Source organism: Gymnoscopelus microlampas, assembly GCF_963454915.1.
Source record: "Gymnoscopelus microlampas genome assembly, chromosome: 5".
NCBI classification, from domain to species: Eukaryota; Metazoa; Chordata; class Actinopteri; order Myctophiformes; family Myctophidae; genus Gymnoscopelus; species Gymnoscopelus microlampas.
Window position 1 is genome coordinate 42,954,044 of NC_139942.1, and position 18,079 is coordinate 42,972,122.

General features: G+C 41.9%; 6 protein-coding genes across 6 annotated transcripts; 4 read left to right on the top strand and 2 right to left on the bottom strand.

The window, feature by feature from the left end:
* Window positions 1-616: 616 nt before the first annotated feature.
* On the top strand, window positions 617-928 carry LOC311046215 (histone H4; the record flags this gene model as incomplete). Its single annotated transcript, XM_084058398.1, has 1 exon — window positions 617-928. The coding sequence occupies one exon, from the start codon at window positions 617-619 to the stop codon at window positions 926-928; it is 312 nt and encodes a 103-aa protein (XP_083914524.1).
* A 2,914-nt stretch (window positions 929-3,842) lies between these two features.
* Window positions 3,843-17,258, top strand: LOC311045116 (uncharacterized protein). Its single transcript, XM_084056926.1, has 5 exons — window positions 3,843-4,478; window positions 5,871-5,874; window positions 6,021-6,269; window positions 10,789-11,068; window positions 16,571-17,258. The coding sequence occupies exons 1-5, from the start codon at window positions 3,871-3,873 to the stop codon at window positions 17,179-17,181; spliced, it is 1,752 nt and encodes a 583-aa protein (XP_083913052.1). The 5' UTR covers window positions 3,843-3,870; the 3' UTR covers window positions 17,182-17,258.
* On the bottom strand, window positions 5,977-6,372 carry LOC311046209 (histone H2A-like). The gene has a single exon (XM_084058392.1). The coding sequence runs from the start codon at window positions 6,363-6,365 to the stop codon at window positions 5,982-5,984; it is 384 nt and encodes a 127-aa protein (XP_083914518.1). The 5' UTR covers window positions 6,366-6,372; the 3' UTR covers window positions 5,977-5,981.
* On the top strand, window positions 9,366-9,740 carry LOC311046211 (histone H2B-like; the record flags this gene model as incomplete). Its single annotated transcript, XM_084058394.1, has 1 exon — window positions 9,366-9,740. One exon carries the CDS (start codon window positions 9,366-9,368, stop codon window positions 9,738-9,740), a length of 375 nt encoding a protein of 124 aa, XP_083914520.1.
* On the bottom strand, window positions 10,690-11,133 carry LOC311046208 (histone H2A-like; the record flags this gene model as incomplete). The annotated part of the gene is made up of 1 exon (XM_084058391.1): window positions 10,690-11,133. One exon carries the CDS (start codon window positions 11,131-11,133, stop codon window positions 10,750-10,752), a length of 384 nt encoding a protein of 127 aa, XP_083914517.1. The 3' UTR covers window positions 10,690-10,749.
* On the top strand, window positions 11,594-12,057 carry LOC311046206 (histone H3.2; the record flags this gene model as incomplete). The annotated part of the gene is made up of 1 exon (XM_084058389.1): window positions 11,594-12,057. One exon carries the CDS (start codon window positions 11,594-11,596, stop codon window positions 12,002-12,004), a length of 411 nt encoding a protein of 136 aa, XP_083914515.1. The 3' UTR covers window positions 12,005-12,057.
* Window positions 17,259-18,079: the final 821 nt, after the last annotated feature.

The window sequence follows — 18,079 nt, forward strand, 5'->3', positions numbered from 1 at the left end:
TGTGTTAAAATGCCTTTAAAGGGGAAATCCACCCATTTTCAATATTTAACTATGTCATTAATATAGCATAAAGGAGTTGTGTGGAAATAAGAAAAAAGTTCCCCCCTTTCTGTGTTGCCTTGAACTGGAGGATTGCATCCCCCCTTTCTGTGTGTTGCCTTGAACTGGAGCATTGCAAATTACAACATGATGAGTCATCACGTTGTAATTTGCAATGTTAAACCCACAATCAATCCTCCAGTTCAAGGCAACACAGAAAGGGGGGAACTTTTTTCTTATTTCCACACAACTCCTTTATGCTATATTAATGACATAGTTAAATATTGAAAATGGGTGGATTTCCCCTTTAAGTAATCAAATAAAAATAGAGCAAATAGACATTACATAGATATACATACTAGTTAATTGCTTCCACTAAGGCACAGCTTTATAACCATAATAAATAACCGTTGGAGAGGTCATTGTCATGCAGAACACAGAATAAAGGAGCAGCTTTTTAGGCAACGCCCAGTGCAGAGCAGGCTGCCTGTCTTCCTATACGTCCTCAGAACACACATAAATACACAAGGCTTTGGTCTAAGCGGGCACTCAGATTTGAATTTCAGTTCAACTCAAAATGTCAGGAAGAGGCAAAGGAGGTAAAGGACTAGGGAAAGGAGGTGCCAAGCGTCATCGCAAAGTGCTTCGTGATAACATCCAGGGAATCACCAAGCCCGCAATCCGCCGTCTGGCTCGCCGTGGTGGTGTGAAGCGTATCTCCGGTCTGATCTACGAGGAGACTCGGGGTGTCCTCAAGGTTTTCCTGGAGAACGTGATCCGTGACGCAGTCACCTACACCGAGCACGCCAAGAGAAAGACCGTGACCGCCATGGATGTTGTCTATGCTTTGAAGAGACAGGGACGCACTCTGTACGGTTTCGGAGGCTAAAATCACCGACTTTATCTACCAACAACACAAAGGCTCTTTTAAGAGCCACCTACACTTTTTTAAAAGAGCTTTAATTTTACATCAACATTGCGGCCCACAAACATTGAAATGCACAACTCATATCTCAAACAGTGAAGTTTTGTGCAATGAAATATGTTGACTCACATAACTGTACATGGCAGTTCAGGGTTCAGTGCATGGTGAGGAAAGTTTTTTTTTATTTTTTACTATGGAGCTTGAATGGGCATGAATAATTGAAAGCAAGTCACTTAGAAGTTTACGTTCTTAATATGAAATTAATTATGGCACATGCCAGAGATCTGGTTATTCTCCATTGTATGCACAAGAAGTTTAACCTCAAAAGAGAAGACAAACTGAGAAGATGTGGTCATGATTATCAAACTGGGTCCGGATTCATGATTGTGAATAAGTTTGAAACTAACAACACAGATCTTCTCTTATGGGGCTCTACAAAGCCTTTTCAGGTGGTTCCGTAGTTCATAATTTTATGTAAGCTGTACACACCATTACAGTACAAAGATTGTGTAACACAGTTACAGTCAGTTAAACGCTACAAAACACACACACACACACACACACACACACACACACACACACACACACACACACACACACACACACACACACACACACACACACACACACACACACACACACACACACACGCGTTGAAGCTTGAAGATTGTTGAAGCATTTTTCCCCCCCAAATCATTTGATTTACAGGGCAAAAAGGCTCAATCTTCCAAATAGAGGGGTTAAGTGGTTAAGAAGACATTGTTTACACAGTGTTTACAATGACCATGGAGTGATGACAACAAATTCCATTCGCCTTTCACAGTTTTGAAGTAATAAACAGGCTAGGAATGAATAATAATGCCAGTGTACCAGGGGGGAGACCTGGGACAAAAGTAACAGGGGGCAAAAGTAACACACTCAATAACTCTAATTAGAAATAAGCTAGAGGGGTGAGACTTCTTGTGCACATGCTCAATAGGGTCCTCTCTCTGCCTATGGAAGGATAGAATGATCATTTCATCTCAGCAGAAGTTTTCAACAAAAAAACTCATTTTGAGGTGTAAACGTTTTAGTGTACGGTATTTTCCTTCTGCTGTCTAAAGATAAGATGACAGCTAATTTAAACTTGGATGAATTGTAGATTTTTTGTCTGGGATTTCATACTTTTATGTTAGTAAATGAACATATTTCACTAAATGTCACTATATTTCAAAGTAAAAATACATTTAAATAAAAAATAGACATACATTTGAAAAAACTAAATTGAAAAATAAAATGATTCGAATAAAAATACAAAATAATTGTAATTATGTATATACAACATTCGTAAGTAAAACTGTTCAATTGTAAAAAAAAAAAAAATACATATTACTTAGTGATGTGCTTTTATTTGAGATAAAGTGTATTAATGACTTAATTTTACAGTGTTACAATTGCCCCCAACCACTGTTACAACTGCCCCCGTCATGGGGGCAATTGTAACACTGTGACTGTGAGCGTCCGCTTGCTGCTCCCCGGTGAGCTGGCCAAGCACGCCGTGTCTGAGGGCACCAAGGCTGTGACCAAGTACACCAGGTCCAAGTAAACTGTTCCTACACACTGTAATGCGAGTCATTATTTAGTGGTATTAAGTGCGTTATAGGATGAAACGGCCATAAATAAACACGTACTGAGAATATACATACTTGTGCTAGGTTCTTAGGTTAACATCTACACTTGTCAGAGTGCGGTAGCAAGTGTTTGATTATTTAGTTATGGATTTTACCAGTATCACTCCCCCCCTGACTCAATTTATTGATGCTGGAGTAAGACACAAATTATATTGACTGGATGTCAATTTACTCCGCATTCTATTGGATAGGCATACAGACCATAACATAATAATACAATAATACAACAAGTCAATGGGGATGATGACATCACTTAGATCAATTTTGATTTAAAACAATCTAGCTGTCAAACGTTTAGTATCTAGTAAGTATGTTTGGAGCTAGCAGTCTAACAGACAGACAGCAGTCATTTTGACAGGTGAACACAACTGAAGGCATTCATTGCCATATTTCATTTAGGTGTCAGTGTGGCCAGCTAATGCACATTAACACATTTATTAACTTCTTGCTCAGCTGACTCACAATTATATTTATTATGGGGTGTTTATTTTCCTCTGCTGTGCTCCATGTCATTATGCTTTGTAATGGCACCTTTGGAAAAGTGGAGCTCTGAACCAACCTTGAATAAATATAAATGATAAATATGTGTGAAATGAACTGAAACGCGTGAGGTTTCTTATAATCTATTCACAAAACAAGAGCTTAACAGAGACAGATAAATGACCAGTGTCCACTCATAAGTAGGCCTATCCATGCCACAGGGCAGGCCAACAGCAGCACTGTGTTTGCCGACACTGGGAAGTTTGACATTTAAAACAAAGCACTTTGCCACAGACGACCTGTTTTACTTGTATTCCAAAGCCAGACATCTCGGCTTGCTCTGCAGCAAATAGGGAAATGGGTATCATATGTTAAAACTATTTTAAAAGACAAATGACAGAGGAAAGCTGGCAAACTACTCTCCTTGTAATGGTGTATAGGTGAGGTTTTAAACGTCTCCAAACAAAACGCAGGAGTAATCAGCGCTCCACATGATTTTATTATGAAGTGAAACGTGTCTGCTATCTGCTCCATTTGCTATTTGACTTCAATCTATTGCTCCGTCTTTATTTTATTTGTTTTTAGTTTTGGAGAAAACACAAGTGTCCCAGTATTCTGCAGCATACAGAGCACTGACCTAGTGGGTTGAGTCTACATGGTTCTCACACGTCCTTTAAGTTCCACCCCCTCCTCCTCTTTCACTACCAGACTACTCAGACTTTAGTGCAGTGCATCTGAAATACGAACCAGAGAAGAATGGCAGAAGTCGCCCCAGCTCCAGCTGTAGCCTCCCCGGCCAAAGCTGCCAAGAAGAAGGCCGCCGCCAAACCCAAGAAAGTTGGTCCCAGCGTCCAGGAGCTCATCGTCAAGGCTGTGAGCGCTTCCAAGGAGAGGAGCGGCGTGTCTCTGGCCGCGCTCAAGAAGGCTTTAACTGCCGGCGGCTACGACGTGGAGAAGAATAACATCCGTGTCAAGACCGCTGTAAAGAAACTGGTAGCAAAGGGCACCCTGCTTCAGACCAAGGGTACCGGTGCTGCTGGATCCTTCAAGCTCAACAAAAAGGCTGAAGAGAAGTCGAAGAAACCCGCTAAGAAGGCAGTCAAACCCAAGAAGGCGGCAGCCAAGAAACCCGCCGCGGCAAAGAAATCTCCCAAGAAGGCAGCAGCCAAGAAGACCGCAGCCGCTAAGAAATCCCCCAAGAAGGCAAAGAAGCCTGCGGCTACGAAACCAGCAGCCAAGAGCCCCAAGAAGGCCACAAAGAGTCCCAAGAAGGTGAAGAAGCCCGCTGCCGCCAAGAAAACACCAGCAAAGAAGGCGGCAAAGCCCAAGGCGGCAAAACCCAAGAAGACAGCCGCTAAGAAGAAGTAAACATCCACACAACAGCCCATTTTCCCCACAAAGGCTCTTTTAAGAGCCACCCACAACTTCATTTAAAGAAAGTTCCTTTTGTCCTATATAGCTGTAGTGAGAACTGTCATATTAGTCCAGGGGCCAAGACATATTTTGGTACCACCTAAGGTGACCGTAAAGTTTTTGTATTTTTGTCTTCCTACATGTCTCTAGTTTATATTTTGGTATGATAACCCTTCCAATCTTGTAGCTTAATGGCAGTTATCACTACCTACCGGCTAATGTATCCGGTAGGAGACACAAAGTAGAATCTTTGTGTCTCCTACCCCGGGCATCAAATTATTGCGACAAAAAACAAAATATATCCATGTATTCAAGGCTTCATGGGGTGTGCAATTGATAACTTCTCAGATTTTTGGTGTTTGCAAAAAGACTGCTTTCCATAAGCTTGTAAAAGTTGACCCTCCTTCGGTCTGGGGTGGTCATAGCTGAATGGGTAGAGAGTCCCCCTGAAAAACTTAAAGGAGGAGTTCACCCAAAAAAATATTTATTTTCTATCAATTGCACACCCCATGAAGCCTTGAATACATGGATATATTTTGTTTTTTTTGTCGCAATAATTTGATGCCCGGGGTAGGAGACACAAAGATTCTACTTTGTGTCTCCTACCGGATACATTAGCCGGTAGGTAGTGATAACTGCCATTAAGCTACAAGATTGGAAGGGTTATCATACCAAAATATAAACTAGAGACATGTAGGAAGACAAAAATACAAAAACTTTACGGTCACCTTAGGTGGTACCAATTTGTGTTGAATATCAGTGTTGGCCCCTGGACTATATAGTTAGATGTGACTCTTCACAATGGTTCTGATTATAATCAGATGTTGGGCCATGTGATAATTACGGGGGACAACATCAGCCATCCAAATAACCAAGATGTATGAAGTGCATATATGAGTCATTCGTGGCGTTATAAAAACGACAGAAGGCATAAATGCTCCTCTCGCAAATCACAATATAGTATATAAAAACACTTTCAAGTGCAAAATTTAATGTACACCTTATAAAGTACACAATCTATGTCACATTTAAACATTGAACACCTAAAAGACACTAGACAACTCAAAAGCATCGGGTATGATGTGATGTTTAATTAGATCTACATGCTAACTACAGTAATGTATTAATGAGTAGGCCTAAATATTATACATATATTTAGCTGTATTACATTTGAATATAAATGTAGTCATATACGTATAGCGAATGATCTATACTCATAAGCATGATATGATGCATGGGAGTGCGTTGTATACGCTGAAATATAATTGACTGATATGACAAACAATTTGTCAGCTTTTTTTTTCATGCATGTTATACAATTCAATTATTTACTGCTGTTGTAGCAAAGTACTAGTGTGGATATGAGAAGGGGTATTATGGAACTCTTTATATAGAAATAGTGGGTGGCTCTTAAAAGAGCCTTTGTGTGTTTTTTCCTGTCGAATGAAGGAGATTTATTTCTTGGCGGTTTTCTCGGTCTTCTTGGGGAGCAGGACAGCCTGGATGTTGGGCAGCACACCACCCTGAGCGATGGTCACTCCACCCAGCAGTCTGTTGAGCTCCTCGTCGTTGCGGACGGCCAGCTGGAGGTGACGGGGGATGATGCGAGATTTCTTGTTGTCACGGGCAGCATTTCCAGCCAACTCCAGGATCTCAGCGGTCAGGTACTCGAGGACAGCCGCCAGGTAGACCGGGGCGCCGGCACCGACGCGCTGGGCGTAGTTGCCTTTGCGCAGCAGCCTGTGAACACGACCGACGGGGAACTGCAGCCCGGCACGAGATGAGCGGGTCTTGGCCTTCGCCCTAGACTTTCCTCCAGTTTTGCCTCGTCCTGACATTTTTAAGCTATATTCCTTGAGTTAGACTACGAAGAAATGTGCTGGAGGACAGGAACACGAAACCTTTTATATCTTCAACTCAGTACTGTCTGTGTGCGCCCCACCAATCATACACAGCGCGGGGTGAGTGTGTATGAGCTCCCCTCCAATCACTACTAGTGGTGTGAACGGTTCCTCCCAGAGAAGGAGGTTCATGACCAGAGACCAATCAGAGAAACACGGCGTCTTAGAGCACTGAGATTAAAAAAAAAAAAAAAAATGGACACAACGCCAGCGTGACGTAGTCTTACTTTTTAAATTTGCTTTATTGTAGTTTGACAGGTTTACAGGGTATGCGTGGCCACACAACATGGCAATAAACATTTAAATACAAGGCAATATACATCAAACACGACGTAGTCTTACGACAGCATGGCATCATATCCTACCCATAATACTACGGTCATCAGTGGAGAAGCCAGTCGGGCAGTTCGGCGGCTTCAATAGTAATAAATAGAAATAATCAATAATAATATAAAGAGTCAAATACTCATAATCATACTTAGAAACTAGGCCCATTCATCAGAACTACTTAGGTGATTAAGGGACTTCTCCCGGGCCTGTGGGCACTCCGCTACGGTTACATATCAGCCAGCGCTTAGAAATACAGTCCTTTTAGATTACTGAGGCTAAAGGTCCTTACACACCGGGCGAAACCGGCGAATATGGCGAATATACGCAAAATTCGGACTCGTTCCGAATAATTAAAAGACGCGTTTTCGCTTCGCTTTTTCGCATTTTCGCTCCATGTACGGAGCCATTGACTTTATAAGGTTTTTAAAAAAAAACGCATTATTCGCCCGAAAAAATACTCTACTCTAGAACTATTTAGAAAAAAATAGATATAGCCCATATGGCCTATTGGCTGATCCTCTGCACTGTATCTAGTGGAAAGCCTTTCTCCCTATCACCCCCACTCTTTCTCTCTAGCACATCCAATTCAAATGAGCCTTTATTGGCATGAGAAAACATTAAAAAGTACTTACATTTTTATCCTGATTAATTGACAGGTGAAATTCAATAAAGCACAATGTAATTTAAAAATTGTAATTGACCTTAATGACAGTGTCACTTTCTTCACCATTTTTTGATTGATTGAATACTTTATTAGCAGTTTGCAAAGAAAAGGCACAGGCAAGTACAGTTCAATACAAGGTCTGCAAATATACAATACTATGCAAAAACATCATTGAAAACGAGTAGTAATAACTGTAAGTGCTCTTTTAGAGAGTAAAATTTGACTGTAGCTACATTATCAAGTGTTGTAATCTGTATTTGTCAAAGGAATATGACAATATACAGGAACACTGTGGAATAAGGAAACAAGGAATACATTTTAAGCCTCTATTGCAGTGTAATAACTTAGACATGTAAGAGAACACCTTCATTCTTAAAATGGATACAATATTCAATATTTCTCATTTTGACATTTTCTGGCATATTCTGTGCAGAAATGGCGCACATTGCTTTTCCAATAGCTAGAAACCAACATGACTACAAAATGTAAGAAACTTCTTACCAACCCCATTGTATCATTAACCCCCCCAATTCTCAATACACAATGTTGCTATGCAGTAGCGACTGGTGGTGATTTTGGGTGGGGCTATAAGACATCCATTATACTATATGATACTCATAGTTCACCCTGCAGCAACAACATGACAGTCCAGATAGCAAGTTACAGCAACGACACTACTGTAGGTTATCTATACTTTGTTATAGGAAATGCTCCACAACAACCCAAGTACCCACAACAAAACAGAGGTTCCACTGCTCCTGTGAACATTGTTTGTATGTGCAGATAGCTGCTTTTATATCATGATTATTGGTGGTGGTGGCAATTAAAAAAAAAGACAATTAATTAAAAGGTATTTAAGTCTGCTTAAAACATGGCAGCAAGTGGACAGTAGACCTACAGTAGACCTCTTAGCTAAACACACACACACACACACACACACACACACACACACACACACACACACACACACACACACACACACACACACACACACACACACACACACACACACACACACACACACACACACACACACACACACACACACACACACACACACACACACACACACACCCTCCGGCCCGAATAATTACCATATATTTAGGCCCCAAAAAAAAAAAAAAAAACATAAGAGGGTCGTTATGTGCTTAATGTCCTCAAAGTCGCGCATCTAAGAGCTTTGAATAGAGAAGATTGGACCTTCCGTTCCAGAGATAATGGCCAAATAATGGACAATCTCTCATGAGCTTGTCGATCAACTGTTTTAAAACAGATAGGGTTTAAGTGGTTAAAGTGATGTTGGTGCTATTCAACTAATTTCGCTAGGGAACCCCTTCACGGACCCCTGGGGGTCCCTGGACCCCACTTTGAGAGAACCATTGTTCTATATCATCATGGTTACCAATGATGAGCAATGTTCAACAAATGATAATAGTTTGAAATTGTGTTTTTGCTGTTAGTAATTTCTTGACAATAAGAAGTGTATTAGTGTGTTATACCAAAACATTCTGGGCACTAGGGAAATCTCCACATTATTGGGAATGTTTCCATTGTCTCAATGAATAGACAGATAGATATAGAGGCTATTGTAGACCTTTATTGATCCCCATGAGGAAATGTGTGTGTCATAGCAGCAACAGTAGTAAGCATGACACACTGTATATAGTTTGAAGATCAAAGCAGAAACATAACAATAACCAAATGACTTTTGCAATAAATTATACATCCCTCATTACACGTCCCTCAAAATGTGACAGGGACAATAGAGCATACGAGCGGGAAAACATTATGCAGAAGTAAAGACACCACCCTCTTTGTGGCAAGACCACCAGCCAATCCTATGCTGGGAGTCACACACTAGATTTGCATGGCTCAGTATAAATACTGGCGCGATCTATTCGTGTGAATTCATTCTTCGCCACTAGTCGTCGAGTATAATCAAAATGCCTGAAGTTGCAAAACCAGCGCCCAAGAAGGGCTCCAAGAAAGCCGTCACCAAATCCGCCGCTAAGGGCGGCAAGAAGCGCAGAAAGTCCAGGAAGGAGAGTTATGCCATCTACATCTACAAGGTCATGAAGCAGGTCCACCCTGACACCGGCATCTCTTCTAAGGCCATGGGCATCATGAACTCCTTTGTCAACGACATCTTTGAGCGCATCGCCGGAGAAGCCTCTCGTCTGGGTCACTACAACAAGAAACGCACCATCTCATCCAGGGAGATTCAGACCGCCGTCCGCTTGCTGCTCCCCGGTGAGCTGGCCAAGCACGCCGTGTCTGAGGGCACCAAGGCTGTGACCAAGTACACCAGCTCCAAGTAAACTGTTAATATGCTATGAAAACAACGGTCCTTTTAAGGACCACCCATCTTTTCAAAAAAGAGTCCAAATGCCCAACCACAGAGCCTGCCCGCTAAACCGGTTTGATCAGTTGACGATTGTCATTCATCAGACATTGTTTGATGACAATCAGAGACGACATGGTGAATAAAGGACCATGAGTAACTAGGAATACATGAAACCTAGCATCTGTGACGCAGTGTCTCGTGGTTAAGCTATATAAAAGTGACCAACATGCGATCTACACAGTGCAGAATTAAGTATCATAGGAAATGATAATTTAATTCGTATAAATGAATGGCAGCAAAATGGAATAAGCATAGGCAATCAGAAGTTGAGGATTATTTAATGCAGATTAATGATTGCTCTGAATAGGCAGGGTCCTTTGATGTTTGTATGAACACATTTAAACGTTTTGGCTGAGAGGATTCATGGGACCATCAACATATGTAGTTATTCTTGTGCATTTAACATTTGTCCTCGCGTCATTATTTTGTCACTCAAATAGAAATGAGTCATGTCATAGGTATACAACAATGCTTTTGAAGTCTGCTGGCAACTATTTAGTATTAGCCATTACAGCAGCTCCATACAAGTGACATGGCCCACAGAGCGCCATCAAATCTGACACGTCGATTGCCATTGCGTACTGTAGACATTACGCAACCTGATTACGAGTTGATGTATAATATATTCTGTTTTGTACTTCTGTTGGAAGACAATCTCAAGTTCACCAATATGAATGAATGAATGAATGAATGTCTTTATTGCAGACTCAAGGTCCATAATACATAATACTTTATACAATTAGGTTGAAGGGGGGTGCACACAAGCATCTCGTCTTATGACGATATTGGAGAGACATAGTTCCTCATATAAATGATATAAATGTATAAATATTCGCAATCAAGGGATTTGACTCATTATGTTGAAACAGTGGGTGGCTCTTAAAAGAGCCTTTGTGGGGTTTATTCAGTCGAATGAAGTGGATTTATTTCTTGGCGGCTTTCTCGGTCTTTTTGGGGAGCAGGACAGCCTGGATGTTGGGCAGCACACCACCCTGGGCGATGGTCACTCCACCCAGCAGTCTGTTGAGCTCCTCGTCGTTGCGGACGGCCAGCTGAAGGTGGCGGGGGATGATGCGAGACTTCTTGTTGTCACGGGCTGCGTTTCCAGCCAACTCCAGGATTTCAGCGGTCAGGTACTCGAGGACAGCCGCCAGATAGACCGGGGCGCCGGCACCGACACGCTGGGCATAATTTCCCTTACGCAGCAGCCTGTGAACACGACCGACGGGGAACTGGAGCCCGGCACGAGATGAGCGAGTCTTGGCCTTTGCCCTGGACTTTCCTCCGGTTTTGCCTCGTCCTGACATTTTTTAGCTTTATTTCTTGAGATAGACTGCGAAGAAATGTGTTAGACGAGAGGAACACGAAACCTTTTATATCTTCAACTCAGTGCTGTCTGTGGGCGCCCCACCAATCATAAATATGAGTGAGAGCGCGGGGTGAGTGTGTATGAGCGCCCCTCCAATCACTACTAGTGGCGTGAACGGTTCCTCCCAGAGAAGGAGGTTCCTGGCCATGAATGAGAGCGCGGGCTGACTGTGTATGGGCGCCCCACCAATCAGTAGGCTACTAGACTCGTGGCGTGATCGGTTCCTCTCAGTCTATGGTTCCTCTCAGTCTAAACTGTGGTTCCTCCCCAAACAAGGAGGTTCCTGACCAGAGACCAATCAGAGAAAGACGGCGTCTCAGAGCCGCTGAAATAAAGAGCAGGAGTTTACGCTCATTTCGTCACAATTTCCAACTCTACAGATCCAAGTAGAAAGAAATATGGCAAGAACCAAGCAGACCGCTCGTAAGTCCACCGGTGGCAAAGCCCCCAGGAAGCAGCTTGCCACCAAGGCCGCTCGTAAGAGCGCACCAGCAACCGGTGGAGTGAAGAAGCCTCACCGTTACCGTCCCGGTACAGTGGCTCTGAGAGAGATCCGTCGTTACCAGAAATCTACCGAGCTGCTGATCCGCAAGCTGCCCTTCCAACGCCTGGTGAGGGAGATTGCCCAGGACTTTAAGACCGACCTGCGCTTCCAGAGCTCCGCCGTCATGGCTCTCCAGGAGTCAGCCGAGGCTTATCTGGTCGGTCTGTTTGAGGACACCAATCTGTGCGCCATCCACGCCAAGAGGGTGACCATCATGCCCAAAGACATCCAGCTGGCCCGCCGTATCCGTGGAGAACGTGCTTAAACGTATCTGATATCGTCACTACCCCAAAACGGCTCTTTTAAGAGCCACCCACTTATTTCGTTAAAAGATTTCCACTTATTAAAACCGTTAGCCAACCCGTTATGGCTTTAATTATAGCAGGGAACATTTTCCAACTTTAATGTAGCCTATGTAAGTTCATCATACTTTAGGGGGCATTAGTGTTTTTCCTTTAAAAATTACTTGGGGGAAATTGTAATGCAATTCCCATAATGGTCTGCTCTACTGGGCTATTTGATTAGTGATGGGGCTCTCTCCTCACCATCTCCAGTCCTTGGTGAACACAAAATAAAACAAATGATTGGTAGAGGAGTATTGAGCCCTCCAAGTATTATTATTTCCCCTGGTTCTGGTGACTGCTATCCTAATGCGTGAGAGGGCCACGTTTTTGTTCAATTAAAGAAAAAAATAACGGCATACTGCATTAAAGGGAGACAGACAGACAGACGGGTACAACGGGGGTCGGGTAATCTGCTAACGGTCGTTGCATGAACAGGTGGGACTGGGGCATGACGCATTCCCCAACTGCCATTGTTCCCGAGTAGGCCGGCCAACGGTCTAATTAACAGGCATATTACAATGACCAGAGGTGGACATTTTGTCTGCAACAGTAGAAAACACTGCATTCACACTGTTATTTATTCACTGAAAAGGAAAATAAAACAATCCTTGAGGATTTCGATCCCGTCACACGTGCATTATCCCGTTACATTTGATTGATTGATTGAATACTTTATTTAGAAAGACATGGTAAACGTACATGGAAGTACAATTCACAATACAAGGTCCTCTAAACTGGATCACTCATAAAAAGCACTTGGCTTATTTAAAATGAGTACCCGTGCACTCAAATCATGAAGACATACAAATATACACTACTATGCAGAACGTCATACAATCAGTTTACAGGTTACTGGTATGAAAAACAAGAAATATGTACAATAGACCGTTTTAGGAGGAGGGAGGGGGGTAGGTTAAGACTTTGACAGGGGCCAATTTGGAATTGTAGCCTCCTGAAGGTGATTCTTTAGGGCAGTTTTGAAAGTGAGTAGGGTTTTACACCCCTTTACTCCTTTGGGTAGGGCATTCCACATTTTTAGTGAATATCATCATGAGAAAGAGTTAATTCCCTTGTTTGTGCCAAATCTGGGTTGAACATGATCAAGCAGCTCCTTCATCAAAGGGACAGCTCCCTTTTCAAACATCGCTTAATGGTTTTAAATACCTTGGTGTGTTTATTGCTTTTAATTTCAACCATATGTATGATTAAAATGAATTTAACTCCAGTTTTCGAAAGCATTAAAAGAGATCTGGAAAGGTGGACACCCCTTCCAGTCTCATTACTTGGACGCATAGCAATTATAAAAATGAATGTCCTTCCTAGATTGCTGTATCAGATGCAGATGTTACCTAATTTCATACCAATCACGTTTTTTAACACATTACATGCTTTGATTTCTAAATTTATCTGGCAGAAAAAACGTGCCAGACTCAAACTCCATGCAGAAACTACAGCTGCCCATCCTAAAAGGGGGCTTAGCATTACCAAATCTCTTATACTATCATATGGCGTCCCAAGTAAGATATATAGTAGACTGGATCAAAAACGATCCAAATTCTACCTTTCTAGACCTGGAGGCTTATGGTTGTGATTGTGTTTCTATCTCTGATTTGATATTTATAAAACATGCTGATGTACTTCCTGGGCTAAAAGACAATCTTATAGTTAAAAACACCCTGAAAACATGGAATCGGGTACGTAAACATTTTTGTGTAACAAACCAGATGTCATGCTTGGCACCGATAGCAAAAAACCCAGATTTTGCACAATCCTGTCTGGATGCGGGTTTTAGGATGTGGAAAGATGCAGGCATTTTGACTATCCAGGACCTATATAAAGATGGTGTGCAAAAATCATTCCAACAACTACAGTCTGAATTTAACTTACAGCAATCTCAATTCTTTCGTTATTTACAACTCAGGAGCTACATTAACTCAGTTCCAGAATATGGGTGCATTTCTCCTTTCCGACATGTCGCCTTTCCGACGTTGACGAACCCTATACCTAACCCTAACCCTAACCTTAACCGCACGCGGAAGCCACTAGTCGGAGTGGTGAGATGTCGGAATGGAAGGAGCACCCCCCAGAATATAGGACTGGCCTGAGCACACGTCCCAATCATGTAGAATCTATTGTAATGAAGGCATCAACTCTCCCCAAAAAAATGATCAGCTTTCTTCACGAGAGTCTGTTCCAGGTAGAAAAAGCATCAACAAATAACAGTAAAATATTTTGGGAAAACCATCTTCAACTACAAATAGATGAGGGGATATGGCGTAACATACTACTCAATGCAAAGAAAATAACGTGCTCCAACAAGTCTTATGAAACCCAATATAAAATAATACACAAGCTACATGTCTCCCCAGTAATAAGGAGTAAATATGATCCCCAATGCTCTCCCCTATGTCCTAGGTGCAAAAGTGGACAAGGTACTTATAGCCATATGATCTGGACTTGCCCACAAATCAGACCCTTCTGGGTATCCATTCAAAATGAAATTCTTAAACTGATTGGAATCAAAATACCCTTAAATCCACTCCATTATGTTCTAGGGGCAGACACAAATATCATAGTAACAAAAGGAAATCGACATCTAGTACGAGCTTTGCTCTATGCTGCTCGGTTGTCAATTCTTAAGAAATGGATCGATGACAGTCCTCCAAGTGTCTTATTATGGTTTGAAAAAGTGCTACGGTTAATGCCCTTGGAGAGACTGTCATATGTTCTACGGGGTACCTTGTCCGAATTCGTAGAAGCATGGCTGCCCTTGGCACGATATATAGGGGATGAGTGGCGCAATGTCCTGTGTATTGGAGTGATGGAGGATATCAGTTAGTTGCCACATTAATTGTGAGGCAGCTGATGGACACAAATGGTAGAGCTCTACATGGTAGAGAGGGTGTTGGCAGCAATAATGTGATGATTATTATATAATGTATTTGGTGTGAAGTCTTTTAGGATTTGCTTTTCTCTCCTGTGTTTTTGTTTTTGTTTCTTATTGTATTGTTATGTTGGGCTATGTTGTCATGTCATTTTCGTGGTGGATTGTCTACTTTCCTTTTTGTCTAATAAAAATATTGAAACAGAACATGATCAAGCAAATAAAATGGAAAGAACACCAGAATGTAAGGAACCATTAACAATATTTGGATATGGAATTGCAAAAGTAAAAATATCAAGACACACACTCACACACACACTTGTTGTGAGTAGGCCCTGATCTGTTGTGAAATAAGCCGAATGGCTTTTTCCAAGTCTGCATTTAAAGTTAAATAAAAAAGAGCAGAATTAATTAGTAACGGGTCCTAGAAAAGCAATCTAAGCCCAACACCAGAAACGACCCGCCCCCTAAACTGTTCGTTTATTGCTATAGTGTTGATGATGTCTTGAATATTGTTGTAATGGAAACCAGGCCTTTTTTTGTGTTATCCTTTTAGCATCATTGTACAATTGTACCACTGTGCTATTTGCAAACTGTTAATAAAGTATTCAATCAATCAAAATCAGACGATGTGTCAATTCAAATATATGAGTAATACATGTTTGCTCCCAGGTAGCTTTACCAAAGAAAATAACTTACAGCAACAGTTCACTTGTGATATATTTACTGAACAGTTCTGTCCCATGCTGCTATAAAGGTAGGCCTAATTGATATGGGGATGGACATATTTGCTATGGCAGTCCCACTGTTTTCATACAGAACACAATGATAATTGATCATATACATTGCATCATGGGGTTTTAAAATGTGAAGGGTAGGCCTACGTGCTGGCTTGTGTGCCAGCATGTCTGTCTCCATAAGCAAAGTACAAACAGCGGCAGTTTATTGTATAAGATACGCTTTATTTTGTTTACTTTAGTTTGAACAGATGCTATATCAGATATATTACTCACAGTAAGTTATTCGTCCACAAATGAACAAAGCTTTCCACCATTCAATAGCTGTCAATGGGAGTTGCTGCCATCAACTGGAGTGTGTTTACTAAGGTCAGAAAACCTTCTATTTATAACTAAACGGATAATAAAACAAGAGTATAGTTTATGTTATCCTGTCGTCGGGTATGTCTGCTAAGAGGATTACGAGGATTGGTGTTAATGTCACATAGTTTAACATTGTTTTAGAAGGAAAATGATGGGGGAATTGTGTTTTGCCCGTTGAAGAGTGAGGTGTTGAGCCTATCAATACAAAACGAGAGCGTTCTTCGCGTCTCAGATAATGTTCATGACAAAAAGGCACAAGTGTGCTAGCAGTGTGCCCTTTGTTACATTTCATAATATACACAGTCGTTTATAATATCTTGTTTTTTGTCGAGGAGAAAACACAAGTGGCACATTAAGCACCTAGAGGAGAGGGGCTCTGTGTGCATTGACTCTACATGGTTCTCATGTTGTGTTTAAGTCCAGCCCCTTCACTGTGCTCGCCACCAGTCTAATCTACCGTACCGAGATTTTACGTTAAGGCAAGCTACTACCCGAATCTGATTGAACCATGGCAGAAGTCGCACCAGCTCCGGCTCCGGCCAAGGCCGCCAAGAAGAAGGCAGCTCCCCGACCCAAGAAGGCCGGCCCCAGCGTCGCTGAGCTTGTAGTCAAGGCCGTGTCCGCCTCCAAGGAACGGAGCGGCGTTTCCCTGGCTGCGGTCAAGAAAGCTCTGACTGCCGGCGGCTACGATGTGGAGAAGAACAAGGCCCGCGTCAAGATCGCCGTCAAGAGCCTGGTAGCAAAAGGCACTCTGGTTCAAACCAAAGGTACCGGCGCATCTGGCTCTTTCAAGATGAACAAGAAAGTTGTAGCAGTTAAGGCGAAGAAGCCTGTTGTCAAGAAAGCTGTCAAAGCAAAGAAGCCCGCTGCTGCCAAGAAACCCGCCGCGGCTAAAAAGCCAAAGAAGGTGGCAGCAAAGAAGCCTGTGGCCGCCAAGAAATCGCCGAAGAAAGCCAAGAAGCCTGCTGCCAAGAAGGTAGCAGCTAAAAGCCCGAAGAAAGCCACCAAGAGCCCCAAGAAAGTAGCCAAGAAGCCCGCAGCAGCCAAGAAAGCCCCAGCCAAGAAGGTTGCCAAACCCAAGGCAGCAAAGAAGGCAGCTCCCAAGAAGAAGTAAACTGTTATAAACCTATCCCACCTTTACCCACAAAAGGCTCTTTTAAGAGCCAACCACAACTTTTTATAAGAGTTTTTATTTCCTCACTTTCACGTATGATGACTATAAACATTTGTAACATGTTCTGGACTGTGTCTACCCAGCTCACTATTTTTTAGGAAAGGCGTGAGCCCCCCCCTACGTTCTTGGATCAAATCCAAAATTACAGATCGTGCCAGTAGTGTAGTCTTTCTAAGTGTCATTGATTTTAGGTAGCCTAGTTTAGTCATTTCAGCCCCAGACGATGCATTTGAAATATAATTCTAGAGCTCAGTGAACATGAACATCTAGAATAGATTATCCATGTTTGTCCCATTGAAATACATGTTCTATTTTATAAGCGAGACAGAATAGCAGCACCACGAAGTTTAAACAGTAACACATATGATGATGTTATATAAACATATATTGATCAGATATAACTTTTGCACACAGTCAACATGGATTCCATGTTCACCATTGTTTTAAAATAACCGTGTAAATAGATAGATACCGATAGTAGCATTCTACTGGACTATGGAACTTGTTTAATCTGTTACACATCAAGTGTGCACACGTGCATAGAAATCCTCCTATATTGAACTATTCATATACTGTTTTTGTGTTGTCTGAGAAGTCTGTCTTTACTACATCATATCAGCTACTCATGAGCAATATATATAAACGCTATGACTGTATAGTATTACTGTATATTATGTATCTTTTTCACTATTTATGTTGAAGTCTGGAGATGTGTTTTTTTTGTGACTGTGAACCTACTCATGACTGTGATAATGTGAATGTTGTGAGTGTTTTTATTGATAATAAGGTATTCTTAAAAAGACATACTGCCGGATAAGTGGGAACATATATATATATT